Source organism: Bos indicus, chromosome 25, assembly GCF_029378745.1.
Source record: "Bos indicus isolate NIAB-ARS_2022 breed Sahiwal x Tharparkar chromosome 25, NIAB-ARS_B.indTharparkar_mat_pri_1.0, whole genome shotgun sequence".
In the NCBI taxonomy this organism is placed as follows: domain Eukaryota; kingdom Metazoa; phylum Chordata; class Mammalia; order Artiodactyla; family Bovidae; genus Bos; species Bos indicus.
In genome coordinates, this window is record NC_091784.1 from 5,445,947 (window position 1) to 5,463,139 (window position 17,193).

Here is a 17,193-nt window from a genome sequence, read left to right on the forward strand (position 1 = left end):
TACACACGTCCACTCTGTTTTCATATTGCCAGAGTACCAAGTGGAGCTCCCTGTGCTACCCAGCAGGTCCTCGTTAGCCATCCATTTTATACACATATACTTTTACTCTATTTTACCTGAAATTCTTCTGCATCTCTCCAAGGTCCTTAGGGTAGTTCACTGCTCGTGCATGAGCACTTCAAATAAGACCTTCTGCAATTTGGATTCTGTTTACTTTGCCTCTTACAACTTTCTAGCAACTTCCTCCCCTAATTTTGTCCATCCATCCATCCACCCATACAGTATTTATCAAGCTCCTACTATGTGACAAGCAGTCGTGTAAGTGCTGAGTTTACAGTGGTGAACAAGATGGACATGGCCCTTGACCTCTTCAAGTTCCCTCTCAATAAACAAATGGGTAATTAGTAAATTAAGTGTGAAAGGTGTGGTGAAGCAAAAATAGGGCAATACAAGAGAGAATAATACAAGGAGATACAAGGCAATACAAGGGAGAGGGGAGGTGAACCAAGGGTCTTCCAAGATTCAGCTAAACATTCAGACTCATAAGAATTCCATGCTTCACGCTTAGCATCACAAGCTCTAGGAAGATAAAGGATGGGAAACCCAGCTGGTTGCTAGGGCAACACCAGGTGTTCCTCCTCCTCAGTGGTCCACGCAGCATCACTCCAGTGCAAGGAGATGAGTCCACCTTGGGCAGGGGTGACTCTGTCCCGGCTTAGAAGATGCCTGTGTCACAGAAGCCAGTATCTCTTGTCACGGTGCCACAGGCAGAGCTCTCAGGAATGCTGCAAGGAGCATCTTATTACCAAGCAGTGACGTCCAAGGCACGGCGTCCCATCAGGTGCTTGCAGTCCATTTATAGCTCTTCCCAGGCCAGATGCAGCATACCAGTGAGAGGTCATTTATACCCTGGGTAATGTTGCTTGGTAATAGAATTGACATCTCAGCTAATTAGGTTACCAGGGAGACAGTGTAAGGAAGTTAACTGAAGGTTAAGTTCTCATACAGACGGAGGAAGGGACTTGTTATCCCGTCTCTCACTGGGGGGTTTCCTTAGATAGAGTGGTCAGGGATCATACTGTTTTAGTTTAGTTCCCAAGTAGGAAAAAGGCGGGGAAGAGCATCGTGTTCAAAGAAAATGGGAAGTGTTTGGTGTTTTCCAGGAGGGTAAGTGAAAGGGAGAATCATAGGCAATGGGCTGAAGAGGTGGGCTGGGGTGATACCATGCTGTGTGAGGAGCTTGGGTTTTATGGGAAGTTTGAATTTTATTCCTTGTCCTTGCTCACTTAGAGTGAAATGCAGTGTTCTCACAGAGTGAATGCACACTCCCAGTGTTTCAGCTACGGAGTTGCCTGGCCAAAGTCCTTCATGCCTTCCTCTGTAAGAGTTTGTATCAAGGGGTGTTCTATTTTTTATTTTAGAGGAAGGATTTATTATTATTTGAAGCAAGCCAGGAGAACACTGGGATTTTTCCTAAAGCGGTGTCTCCAAGGGGTGTTCTAATATTGCCTTGCTGTATAACAATCAACCTTCAACTTAGAAACATATAACAATAACTATTTTATTAGACCTCTGACCTCTGGGTTAGAGGTTTGGACCAGTGTGGTGGTTAATTTGGTGTGTCAGCTTGACTTGGGCCACAGTGCTCAGATAGGTGGCCAAATATTCTTCTGAGCTTTCCTGAGATAGGGTATTTTTAGATGATATTTACCTTTAAATTGGTGGACTTTGAGTAAATCAGACTGCTAGCCGTCATGTAGGTGGGCCTTATCCAATCAGTTGAAGGTCTGAATAGAACCAAAACCCTACACTGAGCAAGAGGGAATTCTACAGCAGAAAGCTTTTGGACTTGAACTGCACAGAACCAGTAGGATAAGTAATATATCGAAAGACGTTTATTAAAAGGAATTGGCTCACATATTATGGAGCTTGGAAAGTCTACAATCTTTAAGGTTGGCCAGTGGGCTAGAGACTCGGGGAGGCAGATCCCTTATCTCAGTAGGGTGTTAAAGGACTTGGGGCCATGTTTACAAAGCCCAAACAGTATGTTATCTGGCTGTAAATTATTTGCATTTATCTCACCTGCAAAATACACTTGACTCTCCCAAGACCCCTTAACACTATTTTCCATTACGCCATCAAGCTTGGCTTAACACCAAGGATCTCGTAAAATTTATATAAGGTCTAGATATGGGTGAAGATCCTTGAATTGGGTTCCTTGGATATAATTCCTCTAGATCTGAAGACCTGTAAACTGAAGAGACAAATTATCTACTCCCCCACTATACCCAATAATAAATGATGAGACAACTGTAGGATAACTGTAATGAAAGTTCTCATTCAAAAAAGGGAAAACATAGCAGTCAGTTGCCCTAGTAATTCTGAAATTCAGCTTGGCATAAAAGGACCATTTCTTGGCTAAGTTTCAAAACAGGTCTCTGGGAATGATTTTTGTGGCTTTTGGCTCCATCCTCTGAGATCTTGATTCTGACCTTGGAGTCACCTATTTTTTCCCACATAAGAAATAGGCTATACTTGCAGCTGAGTAGATTTTTCAACTTTCTTTCTACCCATAGAAGTTTGGCCGTCTGAAAAGTGAAGGTGGAAGTGAAGTCACTCAGTTGTGTCCGACTCTTTGCAACCCCCTGGACTGTAGCCAGCCAGGCTCCTCCGTCATGGTATTTTCCAGGCATGAATACTGGAGTGGGTTGCTATTTCCTTCTCCAGGGGATCTTCCTGATGCAGGGATCAAACCTGGGTCTCCCACACTGCAGGCAGACTCTTTACCATCTAAGCCACCAGGGAACCCCTTGGGGATTTGAAGGACTCATTTTATTAGCACTATCTCAGTTCTTTTTAGTCCAAGCTTGTATAAGTCCTTTTAAGACTCTGTGGATTTCTTATGTGTCAATTCATTGTCTATGTCATTTGAACAATGGCACTCCCATCTCTTTGAGATGAGTCCTCTGTCCTTGGGCCCCCTGGAGGGCCTCTGTGGAATAGCACACTTAATATCCTCAGAAAACCAAGACAACCAGACAACTAGGTTGTCTTCCAGTACCTCCTTAAGAGCCTCAGATGGGGTTTTGTTCAACTGAAATGGTCTAGGAGGCACCACCTTAAATATTTCTGAGATTTAAAAAATCGAAGTATATTTGATTTATAGTATTATGTTAGCTTCAGGTGTATAGCACAGTGATTAAGTATTTTTGTAGGTTATACTTTGTTGCAGATTATTATAAGATAATGGCTATAATTCTTCTTGCCAGACAGCAAATCCTGTTGCTTATCTATAGTAGTTTGTATCTATTAATCCCAAACTCCTAATTTGTTGCACTCTCCTTCTTTCTTCTCTTCGGCGTTTCTGAGATTTTAACAAAAGGATTTCAGTCACCATTGGCTTCATTTTTACTCTGAAACAAACATAATGTTCTGATAACAATCTGGAGTTCACCCGTGTCCTTTCTTACTTTGAGTGCCCTTTTGCCGGCTGGAAAGATTGTCCTGGATTTTTTATATTTACTGCCAGCTTTCCCCCAAATGATATCATTTATTCTTTAATCGAGCTATGTCCTTGCCCAGTTTAATACAGGCATCTGGAAGAAGCCCAGTGACACCTTCAATACTGCAGAAATTTTCTTAGATGCATTCTAGAGATGAGGGTTTAGGGCGCTTGGCCAGAGAGCCCTGGTCTTGAGAAATAAGTCCTTAAAATAAAGGCTACTGGTCTTGGAAAGTAATTAGCCCTTGACTTTGCCACTCACATTAGGGAGAACAATTCATAGCATTAGCCCAAAGCTTCTAGGGTTTTCATTAGGTATTATTTGGATGAAATAAGTTTTGTTTATGTTTATAATGTTGTGAATACCAAAGCAATAAATATGCACTGTGGGAAAAATGGAGACTATAGCAAAATATAAAAGAAATTGAAAATGAACAGAAAACAAATGTTAATTTTGTGGCACATGTCACTAAAAAAACTGCAACCATGTGCTTAAAACAAGCAGATTATTCTATGTACTGCTGCTGCTGCTGCTGCTGCTGCTAAGTTGCTTCAGTCGTGTCTGACTCTGTGTGACCCCATAGACGGCAGCCCATCAGGCTCCCCCGTCCCTGGATTCTCCAGGCAAGAACACTGGAGTGGGTTGCCATTTCCTTCTCCAATGCATGAAAGTGAAAAGTGAAAGTGAAGTCGCTCAGTTGTGTCTGACTCTTCACAACCCCGTGGACTGCAGCCCACAAGGCTCCTCTGTCCATGGGATTTTCCAAGCAAGAGTACTGGAGTGGGGTGCCATTGCCTTCTCCGATTCTATGTACTCTGATGCTTAAAAGATGTAATGCATAAGCCCATTTCTTCATGTCATTAAACATAACATTGGAGCATGATTTCCAAAGGTTACATAATGTTGAATTGTATGACTGTGATGTACTTCACTTAACCTGTCCCCTGTCGTTGGACGTTTGGGTTATTTCAACATTGTGGTGGGTTGTTTGGCTCAGGTAGGATGAGACCGAGTGAAGCTCACTTTGTCTGTCATGACCTTTGGCACCTTTCGCGGGTTACATTTATTTTGGGGAACAGATTTGAAAGGTTGTGGAAGAAGTAGACCTACTCTGTTTTGTCCTCTGAGAGCATGTGCCCCCTTCTGTCTCTCAACCAGAGCTCAGCCCAGCGCCCAGGACAGAGGATACCTCATTAACTGTGAGAGTATGTGAGAGCCTCGGCTGCTGCTTGCTGACCAAGCTCACTTACGAGATGACAACTCCCACCCACGAACAAGAACAGCTCGAAAGCCCTTCCATATTTAATTCCTCAGGGGTAGAAAGTTGTCTTCTAGGCGGAAAAACACTTTAAAAACAGAATAGGCAAACGCTTGTGTAAATCATTAATAAATCTGTTTACTGTTTTTATTTGCATTAGAGATCAAATTAAATATTGCATTAAGTGAGTTAAATATTAATATTGCATTAAATATATATTGCATTTTAAAAATTGAATAGTAGATGCTCTTCCTTGAAGTTGGATTATAAAGGGTTTAGCACAACATCCCAGCATGTGCCGACTGTGTGTGGTTGCTTTCTGTGTCACTGTTGATTTATTAGAGTCCATAGGAACAAGGGGAAAGGCGAGAGTCCTCAGGGGCTTGCAGATGGCTGGTGTGGCTAGCAGGGCAGTGCTGCACAGGGATAGTTGGTGTCTGATGGCAGGAGGAGAGAGGAGAGAGAGGAGGAGAGGAGAGGAGGAGGGAAGAGAGGAGAGGAGGAGGGAAGAGAGGAGAGGAGGAGAGGAGAGGAGGAGAGAAGAGAGGAGAGGAGGGGAGAAGAGAGGAGAGGAGGGGAGAGGAGGAGGGAAGAGAGGAGAGGAGGGGAGAGGAGAGGAGAGGAGGGGAGAAGAGAGGAGAGGAGGGGAGAAGAGAAGAGAGGAGGGGAGAAGAGAGGAGAGGAGGGGAGAAGAGAGGAGAGGAGCAGAGAAGAGAGGAGAGGAAGAGAGAAGAGAGGAGAGGAGAAGAGAGGAGAGGAGAGGAGAAGAGAGGAGAGGAGGAGAGAAGAGAGGAGAGGAGAGGAGAAGAGAGGAGAGGAGGGGAGAAGAGAGGAGAGGAGAGGAGAAGAGAAGAGAGGAGGGGAGAAGAGAGGAGAGGAAGAGAGGAGAGGAGGAGAGAAGAGAAGAGAGGAGGAGAGAGGAGAGGAGGGGAGGAGAGAGGAGAGGAGGGGAGGAGAGAGGAGAGGAGGGGGGAAGAGAGGAGAGGAGGGGGGAAGAGAGGAGAGGAGGGGGGAAGAGAGGAGAGGAGGGGGGAAGAGAGGAGAGGAGGGGGGAAGAGAGGAGAGGAGGGGGGAAGAGAGGAGAGGAGCAGGGGGATATATAATTTACTGTGCATCTATTATTTACCAAGGGCTTCCCTGGTGGCTCAGTGGTAAAGAATCCACCTGCCAGTGCAGGAGATGCAGGTTTGATCCCTGGGTTGGGAAGATTCCCTGGAGAAGGAAATGGTAGCCCACACAAGTATTCTTGCCTGGAAAATCCTATGCACAGAGAAGCCTGGTGGGCTACAGTCCATGGGTTTGCAAAAGAGTCGGACATGACTTAGAGACTAAACAACATTATTTACCATGTATTGTCCTAAGGGATTTGCATGGATTATCTCATTTCATTTCCTTAGAGACCAATGAAACAGGTATGTTTATTGTTCTACCTCACACAGGTGAGTCTCAGAGAGGTTGGGAGATGTGCACAGGGACTCATAGTCTTGGTGGGGTGATCATGGGCAGAGTCATCACTTTCTTAACTATGATCCTTTGCTCTTTCTTGAAGGAGGAGCTTACAGGTTGATGTTAATAAAAATGGACTCAAGGATTTTAAGGAATTTTAAATTTTGGTTGTCTTTACTCCTAAGAACAAGGGAACATGGTGGAATTTAGACCCACTTGTCCCTCCAACCTCACCTAATAGCACCTTTTAGGTGCTCTGTGTCTCCAACTTGGATGCAAGCCCCAGAGTTCAGGAAGTGCCCCTGGCTCCTGTGGATTGCCAGTTCACCAAGCACAGTGCCAGGACACAGCGGGCCCCAGGAAATAGTGGTGCAGTGAAGGAATGAATGAGTGAATGAATGAATGTGTAAGTGAAGGAATGAATGAATGAATGAGTGAACGAGTGAATGAATGAACAAAGGAATGAGGCAGCCAGGTGACAGAACAGAGGATGATTCCTTCCAAGTTGGGGCTCTCTCACTTGTAGGGCCGCACACTGAGGGATTTAAAAGTGGAGTGGAACTGGGATGCTGTCCTTTCCGTGTCCACGCTATGGCAGACGCAGAACCCTCCCTTTGAGAAGGGACTGAACCTAGCTCTGAGCAGTGTGGACAGATGACAGCCTCCAGCGTCAACACCCTGGGGCCGCCTCAGCCCCTGAGCTGCCTTGCTCTGCCCGGTCCCAGCCGTTGACTGCATGGCTGTGGGCCTAGGGCCTGGCCGTTTCTGCCCGACACAGGATTCCTCTAAGGGGCACTTGAGTCTGGAGTCCCCGGTGAGCAGCCAGAAACTGTCGGGTCTGCAGCCCGGCCTGACAGCTTCCTTTGTCCAATGCTGCCTCCTGCCTTCTCCTCTCACAGCTGTGTCAGTGTCCTGTGGTTGCAGTAAAAACTGATGATGAACTGGGTGCCTTAAAGCAGCAGAATTTTTTCCTCTCGTGCTTCTGGAGGCCGGAAGTCCAAAGTCCAGGGGGCTGTACTCCCTTGAAGGCTCTGAGAGGGACCCCACCTGTCTCTTCCAGCTTCTGTGGCTCCAGGTCTTCCTTGGCTTGTGGCTTCGTCACTCCAGTCTCTGCCTCTGTCTTCACATCACCCTCTTCTCAGAGTCTGTTCTGTCTCAAACCTTCCTTTTCTCTCTTAAGAACACTGTCTTTGGATTTATGTGTTAGTCACTCCATCGTGTCCAACTCTTTGCAGCCCCGTGGAGCGTAGCCCGCCGGGCTCCTCTGTCCATGGGATTTTCCAGGCAAGAATATTGGAGTGGGTTTCCATTTTCTTCTCCAGGGGATCTTCCCAACCCACGGATCGAACCCAGGTCTCCTGCATTGCAGGTGAATTCTTTACCGTTTGAGCCACTAGGGAAGCCTGTCTTTGGATGTAGGGCCCCCTAGTCCAGTGTGACCTCATCTTACCTTGATTACATCTGCAAAGACCGTTTCCCAAATAAGTCACATGCACAGGTTCTGGGGGATTGGACTTGAACATATTTTTTCGGGGGAGGACACTATTGAGCTCCCACTCAGATGTTACTCCCCAGTAAGTCTTTTGCACGCCTGACACCCCCTTGGCATCTGCTTTTCAGGAGACTTAGTTGACAGGCTTTCTTCCCTCATCTGGAGTGTTCTGTTCCTTGCCTGTTATGATATTCCACTTCTGCTTAAATAACTTTTTTTTTTTTTTGCTTTCCTGAGTCACTTGGAAGTTGCCTGAGGGCAAGCGTGTGTCCTTCTGCACAAGGCCAAGCATGACCTTTCATGTATGTGAAAGAATCTGGGAATGAGAGAGGACCTGGAATTAGATGAAGCAGGTTTGAATCCCAGCTCACCAACCACGGGGACCCTGAGACCTTTTACTTCTCTGTTTTCATGCTCTGTGAATCAGACACAATAATAATATTCACCTTCCATGTGGTCTTTTTGTGAGGATTAAATATTTTAATTCATGTTTGATAGGGGGGTGGGTGGGGGTTGCCCCTGTTCTCTCCGCAGCATTACCACTTCTCTTCCTCACCCCTGTCCATCTTTTAAAGGGTCTATAAATCTCCTTTGAAGAAGGAGGGGCACCTGTGAAAGTGAGGGGCACATGGAGAGGTTCCGTCGGGGCAGTAGGAGTCCTTCTGGACTACCGACGGTCCTGGGGCAGCTGTTCGTGGAAGGCTCTTTCCAGGTGTTGCTGGGGCTCCTTATCTTGGGTTATGTGACCTCCCTCAAAGGGGCAAGATTGTTCTGTAGGCCTTGGCTTGGCAGCTGCCTTTGGATATCAGAAAGACTGAGTACTGTTTCTTTTTCTTTTCGCTCCTGCTAAAGTAACCCTAATCTTCCTGGAGGCAAGGAAGAGGCCTCTGATTGATGGAAAGTCTTATATAAGGAAAGGCATCAAGGAAAAGCACCAAGTTCAATCCAGGTTCTAATCCTGCTGCAGGAGCAAAGTGGGTATCGTGTGAAAGTCGCTCAGTTGTGTCCGACTCTTTGCGACCCCATGGACTGTATAGTTCATGGAATTCTCCAGGCCAGAATGCTGGAATGGGTAGCCTTTTCCTTCTCCAGGGGATCTTCCCAACCCAGGGATCAAACCCAGGTCTCCTGCATTGCAGGCAGATTCTTTACAAGCTAAGCCACAAGGGAAGCCCCTTATGTGGGTATAGTGTAGCAGCTGTTATGAGTATTGTTGCTCCGTGTCCCAGTGTCATTGTTTTCGTCATCAGGGCGGGGAGTCAAGGACACGCTCGGATGTCAAGGTGGAAATTCTGCTCATGAAATGGGCAACATGGAAGAAGTGTCTGCAGAAATGCTCTGCTGGGTTGTGGTGCGGGGGATGGATGGAGATGATGCAAGCAAGCCCGGTTCTTTCCTGCAGGTTTGCATTCTTGCTGTGCCTTCTAGGAGATGGCAGGCTGGGCAGGAAACAGGAGATGGTAGGCTTGCTCAGAGGTACTTCACCTCATCCTGGTCTTCCTGTTTGCAGGGTCGTGAGAGCAGAGGATAGGTCCAGTTGCGTGGAGGAGTGACCTCTGAGCTTCCCGAGAGAGAGTGGTGTGATCATTAGATACCAGGATCCTGCTCTGCACTGCCCTCTGCCCCTCTCTCCCCCTCTTCCCTTCTCTCTTTCATTCCCCACTCCTTCCTTCACCACTTCCTTCCGCCCCCAGATGGGTGAGTAGGGGGGTAGGTGGGGAGACGAGCCTGCAGCAGGGGACAGTACCTCATTACTGCACTGGATGCTGCTCAGAATCAGAACTGTGGGCCCTACAGCTCCCGCAGCAGCCAACCAGGCTCTGACGAAAGTTTCATGTGGTTTTTTCTTCCGTTTAAAGCCTGTGGGGGTATCTTCAGTGGAGCAGAAAGGGGTAGAGTTCACCTTAATCCTTCTCTGTCCCATATTTCTGCCTCTAAGTGGATCCAAGCCCGCGCCTTGTAATTATCTCAAAAATAGACCGGATAGCCACGGTGCATTCAGTGGGTTTCCTTGGTGGTGTCTAATGAAACAGCGCGGGGAGAAGGAGAGAACCTGGTGGCAGGGTGGATAGATGGCCCTGCGTCTGTTAATCTCACATTTCATCTCCGTTTAAGCAGTCTCGGAGCTCATTAATTGTCTTTCTGAGAAGAGCCAGGCATTTATCTTTGAGAGCCATCTAGCCTTACTGAGTTCATCCAGGCTAAAGAGAAGAGGAGGGGCTGACCGTGGCTGTCCACCTAATTTTGCTGAACAAGAAATAGATACTTAGACACAGTGATGGCTCTTGATCTGTTTTGCCTGATTGCTCAGCCACCCGAAAGCTGGTACCGATGGCTGCCCTCCCACCAACCGTGGATGAGAGCGTCGCTTCCCCACGCCATCACGGCTTGGAAGATCACCCGTCTCTTTCTGACATAGGGTGGAATTCTGTCAACGCCTACATCATAGAAACAAACATAAAAGAAACTCATAGAGCTGCCTAATGCACACAGAGTACCTGTCTGTTTTAAACAAACCCAGATGCACAGCTGTGCAGATTTTATGAGAAGGATAAAGTACAATGACTCTTTATATGCTGTAATATTTTTTTAACCATCAAGTCCCTCTGACTCCTTTAAAGTAGATGTTGAATGTTGATGGATAGGCATGTATGCGTGCCAAGTCACTTCAGTCGTGTCAGACTCTTTGTGACCCCATGGACTGTAGCCCCCTGGGCTGTTCTGTCTGTGGGATTCTCCAGGCAAGAGTACTGGAGTGGGTTGCCATGCCCTTCTTGCCAACCCAGGGGTCAAACCCGCATCTCTTACATCCCTGCATTGGCGGGCGGGTTCTTTACCACTAGTGCCACCTAGAAAGCCCCGAAGAATAAGTATATAAACGATAGTACATTCGTAGAACAGAATGCCACGCAGTTGCTAAAAAAGGAAGTGATGGCTCCACGCCGGGGGTTCTCAGCTGGTGATCCCCTTGGGGGGGACCCTTGGCTGTGTCTGGAGACATTTTTGGTTGTCGCCTTTGGGGGAGAGGATGTGGTCCTGGCATCTAGTGGGTAGAGGCCAGGGGTGTTGTTAATAACCGTTGTTGTTAACAGTGGTTAACAGCATTATGCTACAATGCACATGACCGCCCAGCCCTGCACCACAAAGACTTTTCCCGTCCAAATTTTCAACAGTGCTGCAATCAAGAAACTCCATCCTACGTGAGTTGTCTGGAAAAAATTTTCATACTCTATTGTTAAGTTTATAAAAAGCAACTATGTAGTTCAGCATCTATAGCACCAACCCATGTTTTTAAATTAAAAAGTGTACATTGTGGGCATCTGTATATGTATGCATAGGTAGATATATTTGAGCAAGTTTAGGGAAAAGACCAGAAGAATAACATGTCTAATTTGTATTGTTTTTTTTTTCAGGGGTGAGCTTGGTGAATAGTAGGGGGCTTTCTTAATTTATAATTCAGAAAAGAATGGTAGGAAAATCACATTGATTTTGATTTGTATAGATTCGACGGACACCCTACCTTTCCAGGATCACACACGCTGCAAAATGGATTTTCACAGGGGCAGCACATACATTGCTTTTCAAGGGACTGTTATGTGAGGCTATCTAGATGAATGCTATAAATGAGATTTTTATAGGAGACTCTTTCTTTTCATTGCCCAGTGTCTGCCATTAGTTACAGCCGAGCCTGGCAATACTAGGTCTTGATTTCTTAAACAAACAAAATAAAATGAAACTCCGATTATGGGGGACTAAACAGCTCCTAGTGGCTAAAGAGGCATAATAAGTCTTTAAAACCACATCACGGCACAATGAGATGACCAACACTCAGAAAAAAACAACTGCAGTAGAATATTCATTTTGACCAAATGGTCCTGCTGGTCCTTTGCTTTCAGCCAAGCGGTTTTCAGTAGCACAAAGAGACTTTTCCAGAAGCATCTATTATTATGCAGTTATTATGCGGTAACCAGACCAGGGAGGAGGGCGCAGTGCAAGAGACACAGCTGCTGTGGATCAAGAGGAACTGAACATGGGGCTGAGTGAGAGGAGGCACCCCAGCTTTGGGCTCCGTGGGCTGGCAGAACTGGGATGTGCTTCTCCCACCCGGGAGATGGAAGAGGCGCAGCTGGTGAAACGAGGCGCGCATAGCTTGGCCCGTGTGATGTTGAAATGTCAGTGGGATGCCTGTGTGGACAGAGCAAGAGGACAGCCAGTTTGTTGGGTCTGGAGCTCAGGACGGCAGCCATGACCAGACACGCACACTGGGTCCTGGAGAAGGTGGGGGCTGCGGTCTGGGTGGGACCATAAGTGCTTCCAAGGGAGGGGGCGTTGTGTGCTTGCAGAGGTGAGTCCTAGAGGACGCTGGAGTTCCCTGGATAGGGTAGGAAGTGGAGCCCGAAGGATGAAGGGTGTTGGGAAAGGATGTCAGAGAGGAGACAGATGGAGCTTTAAGACTCACTACAGAGGGTTTACGGAAGGTGAGAGGGGATGAGGGTCCTGGGCTGTGTGGTGAAGCTGTTTGGGTGGGAGGGGGTGGTGGGCACTGAGGAGTAAGTGAGAAGGTGGGAGCCCCCATGAGCTCTTCTGCAGAGCTGTGGCCTCTCTTGTGTTTGTGATTCCCGAGTTCCTGTCTGCTCCTCCTCCCTGACTCTGGGTGCCCTCGGGGACCGTGTCCACTTGTGCTTCTCGTTGTGTCTCCAATATCGTGCATAGTTCTGGTGGGAAGACGGAAAAAAGGAAAGAGAACCCAGCTTTTACAGTGTCTAATGGAGGTGAGGGGGTAAGGAAGAGAAGGGCCCAGAGAAGGAGGAGGTGTAGAAGGAGGGCTTGAAGATACAGGGAGGGAGGTTGGACAGAGTAGGCACGGGGCTTGGTTCTGAGACCCCAGGAGAGAGGTCTGTGTTGGTTCGCCCCATTACACATAGACCCTGGGCTCCACCTTACCCCTGCCCTCTCGCCGAGCGCCTCCCTTGTAAGCCGAGGTCAGAGACCCACCTGAGCCTGCACCCTGGACCAGGCACCGATGGGGGAGAAGGCAGGCGACCTGCCCCGTCTGTGCCTTTCCACACAGGCAGGCAGGACGAGCCCTCTTGTTTGTACTTTGCAAACGGGAGAGAAAAACACCAGAGTCCTGCCTGGTCTAACAGTCTTTGGGAGGGGTAGGAAAAACAGCTCAACATTTATTCTGTGAGTTACCTGCTTCCAGACTGTAGCTGTAGCTCTGTCATGTCCCCAAAGATTTCTTTTCATGTGGACGATCTGTGCTGACTGGTCCTCCCCCATGTTCATTGTTAATCTGTGGTGTGTGAACTTGACCAACGGTGATAATAAATACTCATAGCAGTTCTGGGTATTTTTGTCCTAAGTCTTCATTGCTGTAAACACCTTTGCTGCAAACATTTTTGCCCATAACTAGTTGGCTGTAGGGAAATTTTGCCATAAAGGATAAAATAACTGGTTAACAGTTGGTTTCATTTCTCCATTGACGCAGGCCGCCCATTTTTGTCTTTCGTCAATCTCAGCCCTCATGATGGTCTAAACAGTGATGAGTAGACGGTTGTCTTAAAACAGTGAATGGTGACAAATATGTACATTGACTTGATAGAAAATACTTGATAGATAAAACTTACTGTAAGTGTGAAATAATGCAAAGCCAAGTCACATATTATACTAGAAAATGGTAACACTAGTTTGCAAATCCTTTTGTGATTTGAAGGACCAGAGTTGATCCCATGTTTCCAGTAGAACTTGGAATGTGCGCCAGTGGACACATGTCAGTCTGCCAAGAAGAAACAGCAGTGACTCATGGTTTAGTTACAAGCATGCATCCTGGCCTTTGGGCTCCCCTGGTGGCTCAGGTAGTAAAGCATTTGCCTGCAATGCAAGAAACCTGGGTTCACTCCCTGGGGCAGGAAGATCTCCTGGAGAAGGGAATGGATACCCTCTCCAATATGCATCAGATGTCTTTAAAACCACATCATGGCAAACCGAGATGACCAACACTCAGAAAAACAACTGCTGTAGGATATTCATTTTGACCAACCTGAATATTCATTGGGGTACTGATGCCAAAGCTGAAGCTCCAATACTTTGGCCACCTGATGCAAAGAGCTGACTCACTGAAAAAGACCCTAATGCTGGGAAAGATTGAGGGCAGGAGGAGAAGGGGACAACAGAGGATGAGACAGTTGGATGGCATCACTGACTCAATGGACATGAGTTTGAGCAAACTTAGCAAATGAACAACAACAGCAGCAAATCCTGGGGTCTGAACCTGATCACTCTCGGTTATTTGTCCAGTATCGCTGTGAATCTGCATGAATTTTATTTTTTAAATTAATTTTTTAGTGTATAGTTGATTTACGATGTTGTGTTAGGTTCTGCTGTATAGCAAAGTGATTTAGTTATAAAAGACTCTGATGCTGGGAGGGATTGGGGGCAGGAGGAGAAGGGGACGACAGAGGATGAGATGGCTGGATGGCGTCACCGACTCGATGGACGTGAGTCTGAGTGAACTCCGGGAGTTGGTGATGGACAGGGAGGCCTGGCGTGCTGCGATTCATGGGGTCGCAGAGAGTCGGACACGACTGAGCAACTGAACTGAACTGAACTGATACGTATATCCACTTTTTTTTTCAGATTCTTTCCCCACACAGGTCATTACAGAGCACTGAATGGAGTCCCCTGTGCTTCCTGTTATCTGTTTTATACATAGCGTATATAGTATTGTGTGCATATTTCAATCCAGTCTCCCAGTTTACCCCTCTCCCTGCCCCTTGCCCCCTTGGTAACTGTAAGTTTGTTTTCTATATCTGTGACGCTATTTCTGTTTTGTAAATACGTTCAGTTGTACCAGTGCTTTTAGACGCCACATGTAAGGATACCGTCTGATATTTGTCTTTCTCTGCCTGACTTACTTCACTCAGTGTGATAAGCTCTAGATCCATACATGTCAGTGCAAAGGCCGTCACGTGTCCTTTTTATGGATGAATAATGTTCCATCGCATAGATCTACATGCATTTTATACATGTGTGCAAATATTTTGTATTTCACAATAAATTCTTAAATTTTGTTACTCATTTTTTCTTGTTTCGTTATGTCCTTTTTAATGTCCCTCTTTAGTTTTTTGTTATTTTATCTTTTACAGCAAATCGCTTCATGGTCAATTAGTTTTGCAGTGAAAACGTTTGTGGTGAAAACGCTTGCGGCAAAGATGCTTATGGCAAAAAACGTTGGTCCGGGCTGATAGCATCTCTTGAGACTGGGATCTTTGATGAGTGCCCTCTGTGGACTGGGTGTGTGGTATTTAATCCCCACGACCACCCAGTGAAGTAGGAGGGGAGCCTGGAGTTCAGCAGGGGTGGGTGGGAGGTCACAGTGGAATGTTATCTTCTCAGTGGCTGTGAGAAGAGCTCTGCTGTACCCGAGACCTTGGACTGAACGTCCCCTCTCTTTGTCTTTAAGGTACTGGCTTGGTTAAGCTCCCCACAGCTTGTTGGGCCTGAAGCCTGGGGACTGGGACTAGCCAGTGCCAGGGCATTTTCTTTTGTCCAGCAGGGTCCAGGAAAGGGCTTCTCTTGCTTCTCTTCCGTGAATCTGAGGTGCTGGTGGAGGTCACAGGCGTGTGATGAAGGGGCTTGATCTGGATTTAACGTGGGGAAAAGGGGAGGACGTAGTGTCTTCTCTCCTTTTCATTGGGAAACCATCTGGACCAATAGGAAATAAGATGGAAACACGAGCCAAGGGCAGAGGGAGAGAGGAAGGGAGGGAAGGTTTACTTGGCATGGACAGTGATGTCCTGGGCTCGGGGGCAGGCTGGCCCTGGGGTTTGCATTTCACAAAGTGTCCTTGCAACTCGACTTTTCCCTTTCATCTCAGCTGGGACCCCTTCTGTGCTGGGAGCTGGCCTGGCATTCTGAGAACAAGTGGAGCATGTGCGTGAGTCAGTCAGAAGCATGGGGACTCTTTGGGGCTCCCAAGTAGGGTGTGGCTTTTTGTTCTGTGAAAGTGTGCTTACAGTCAACTGAACTGCTTAGAAAAAAGACCAAATTCCATGTGTTGACCTTCAAGGCCAGACGTGATCTGGCCCCTGCCTGCCTCTCTGATGTCTGACCGTCCCCAGAGACTCCAGCCTTCCTGCCCCTGTCCACTCCTGCCTGCCCCGGGGCCTTTGCACCTGATGTTCCTGCACTGAACATACCTGCTCCAGATGTGTCCAGCTCCTCGCCGCCTGCTTCTCAGCCCTCTCTCACCCTCAGCATAAAATAGCGCCCGTCATTCTCCATCCCATTGTTTTTTTAACCATTGTTGGACTTTTCACTACCTGACATTATCTTCACTTTTGGTAATTTATTACCTTCCTTATTTGCTATGTCCTTCTTCCTCTCTCCCACCTGGTGGCAGGGGCCTGCCATCCTGTTTATTGTGAAAGACATGGAGCCAGCAGTGGCATCTGGCATGTGCTGGCACCACATCAGTATCTTGGGAATGAATTGATCAAATATTTCTTTCCAAGGAATGTAGTTATTTTGTCTAAGAGAAAAACAAGGGAGGGACCTCCCTGGTGGTCCAGTGGTTAAGACTTCGCCTTCCAGTGTGAGGGGTGAGGGCTCAATCCCTGGTCAGGGAGCTAAAAATCCTACATGCCTCGGGGCCAAAACACCAAACCATAAAACAGAAGCAATACGGTAACAAATTCAGTAAAGACTTTAAAGATGTTCCATATCAAAAAATCTTTAAAAAGAAAAACAAAGGAAAAGCAGTTGTTTTCAATGCAAAACTCAACGTTTCTTGTCTTTGTCTTTTTCTATGCAGGATCTACCGTCCCTGCCGTACAGCCTGGTCGAGGGTCAGGTAAGTACTCATTTTGTCCTGACTTAGGATTGCTGTTAAGTCTGGTGGAAAGGAAAGAGCTAAACACGTCTCTTGTTTTCTATTACTGTGCAAACCCAGCCCAGCCATGCAGTGGGCGTGGCTAAGGAGGCGGGTGGGCACTGCCAGCGCTCAGAGCCTATCATTTTTTTTAACCTTGTTACCAGGCGCAGATGTCCAATCCCATGCTCAAGGCAGACATCTCTAATCATCTACAGCACAATTCAACCCTTCCAGAGAACAGTTACTACTGATTGATCAGGGAAGGCTGGTGAGATGACGCTTACTTGCGCCCTTGATGTATGCGCTCTAGGTGGGTGGTTAGGTGGCTTCTCTTTAGGAACAATGAGAGTAATTGTCAGGAATCTTGCCCTTTCCTCTGTCTTCCAGCATTACCCCTGCCACATTTTTTTTAGCGTTCAAGCCACCAGAGCTTGGCCTTATAAGAATATAATTGAACAAAACGGATCTATACCTTGGGGCAAAGCCTTTTTTTTTATTGATTCCAACTCTACATTATTATTGTTGCTTAATGAGGAACTAATGTAATTTCTAATGAAGCCACATGGCCCTCAGACAGACAAAGGCAGGTTTTATTTCCCTCGTGATGCTGTTTCGTCTC

At 46.9% G+C, this 17,193-nt stretch overlaps 1 protein-coding gene across 7 annotated transcripts in view; it reads left to right on the plus strand.

The window, feature by feature from the left end:
• The window catches only part of RBFOX1 (RNA binding fox-1 homolog 1), a 2,439,741-nt gene that overhangs the window by 186,675 nt on the left and 2,235,873 nt on the right, over nucleotides 1-17,193 (plus strand). For all 7 annotated transcript variants that reach the window (XM_070779612.1, XM_070779617.1, XM_070779611.1 and 4 more), the window contains exon 2: nucleotides 16,515-16,553. In XM_070779612.1, the coding sequence (XP_070635713.1) occupies nucleotides 16,515-16,553 (39 nt within the window). The remainder of the gene's footprint in view (nucleotides 1-16,514; nucleotides 16,554-17,193) is intronic.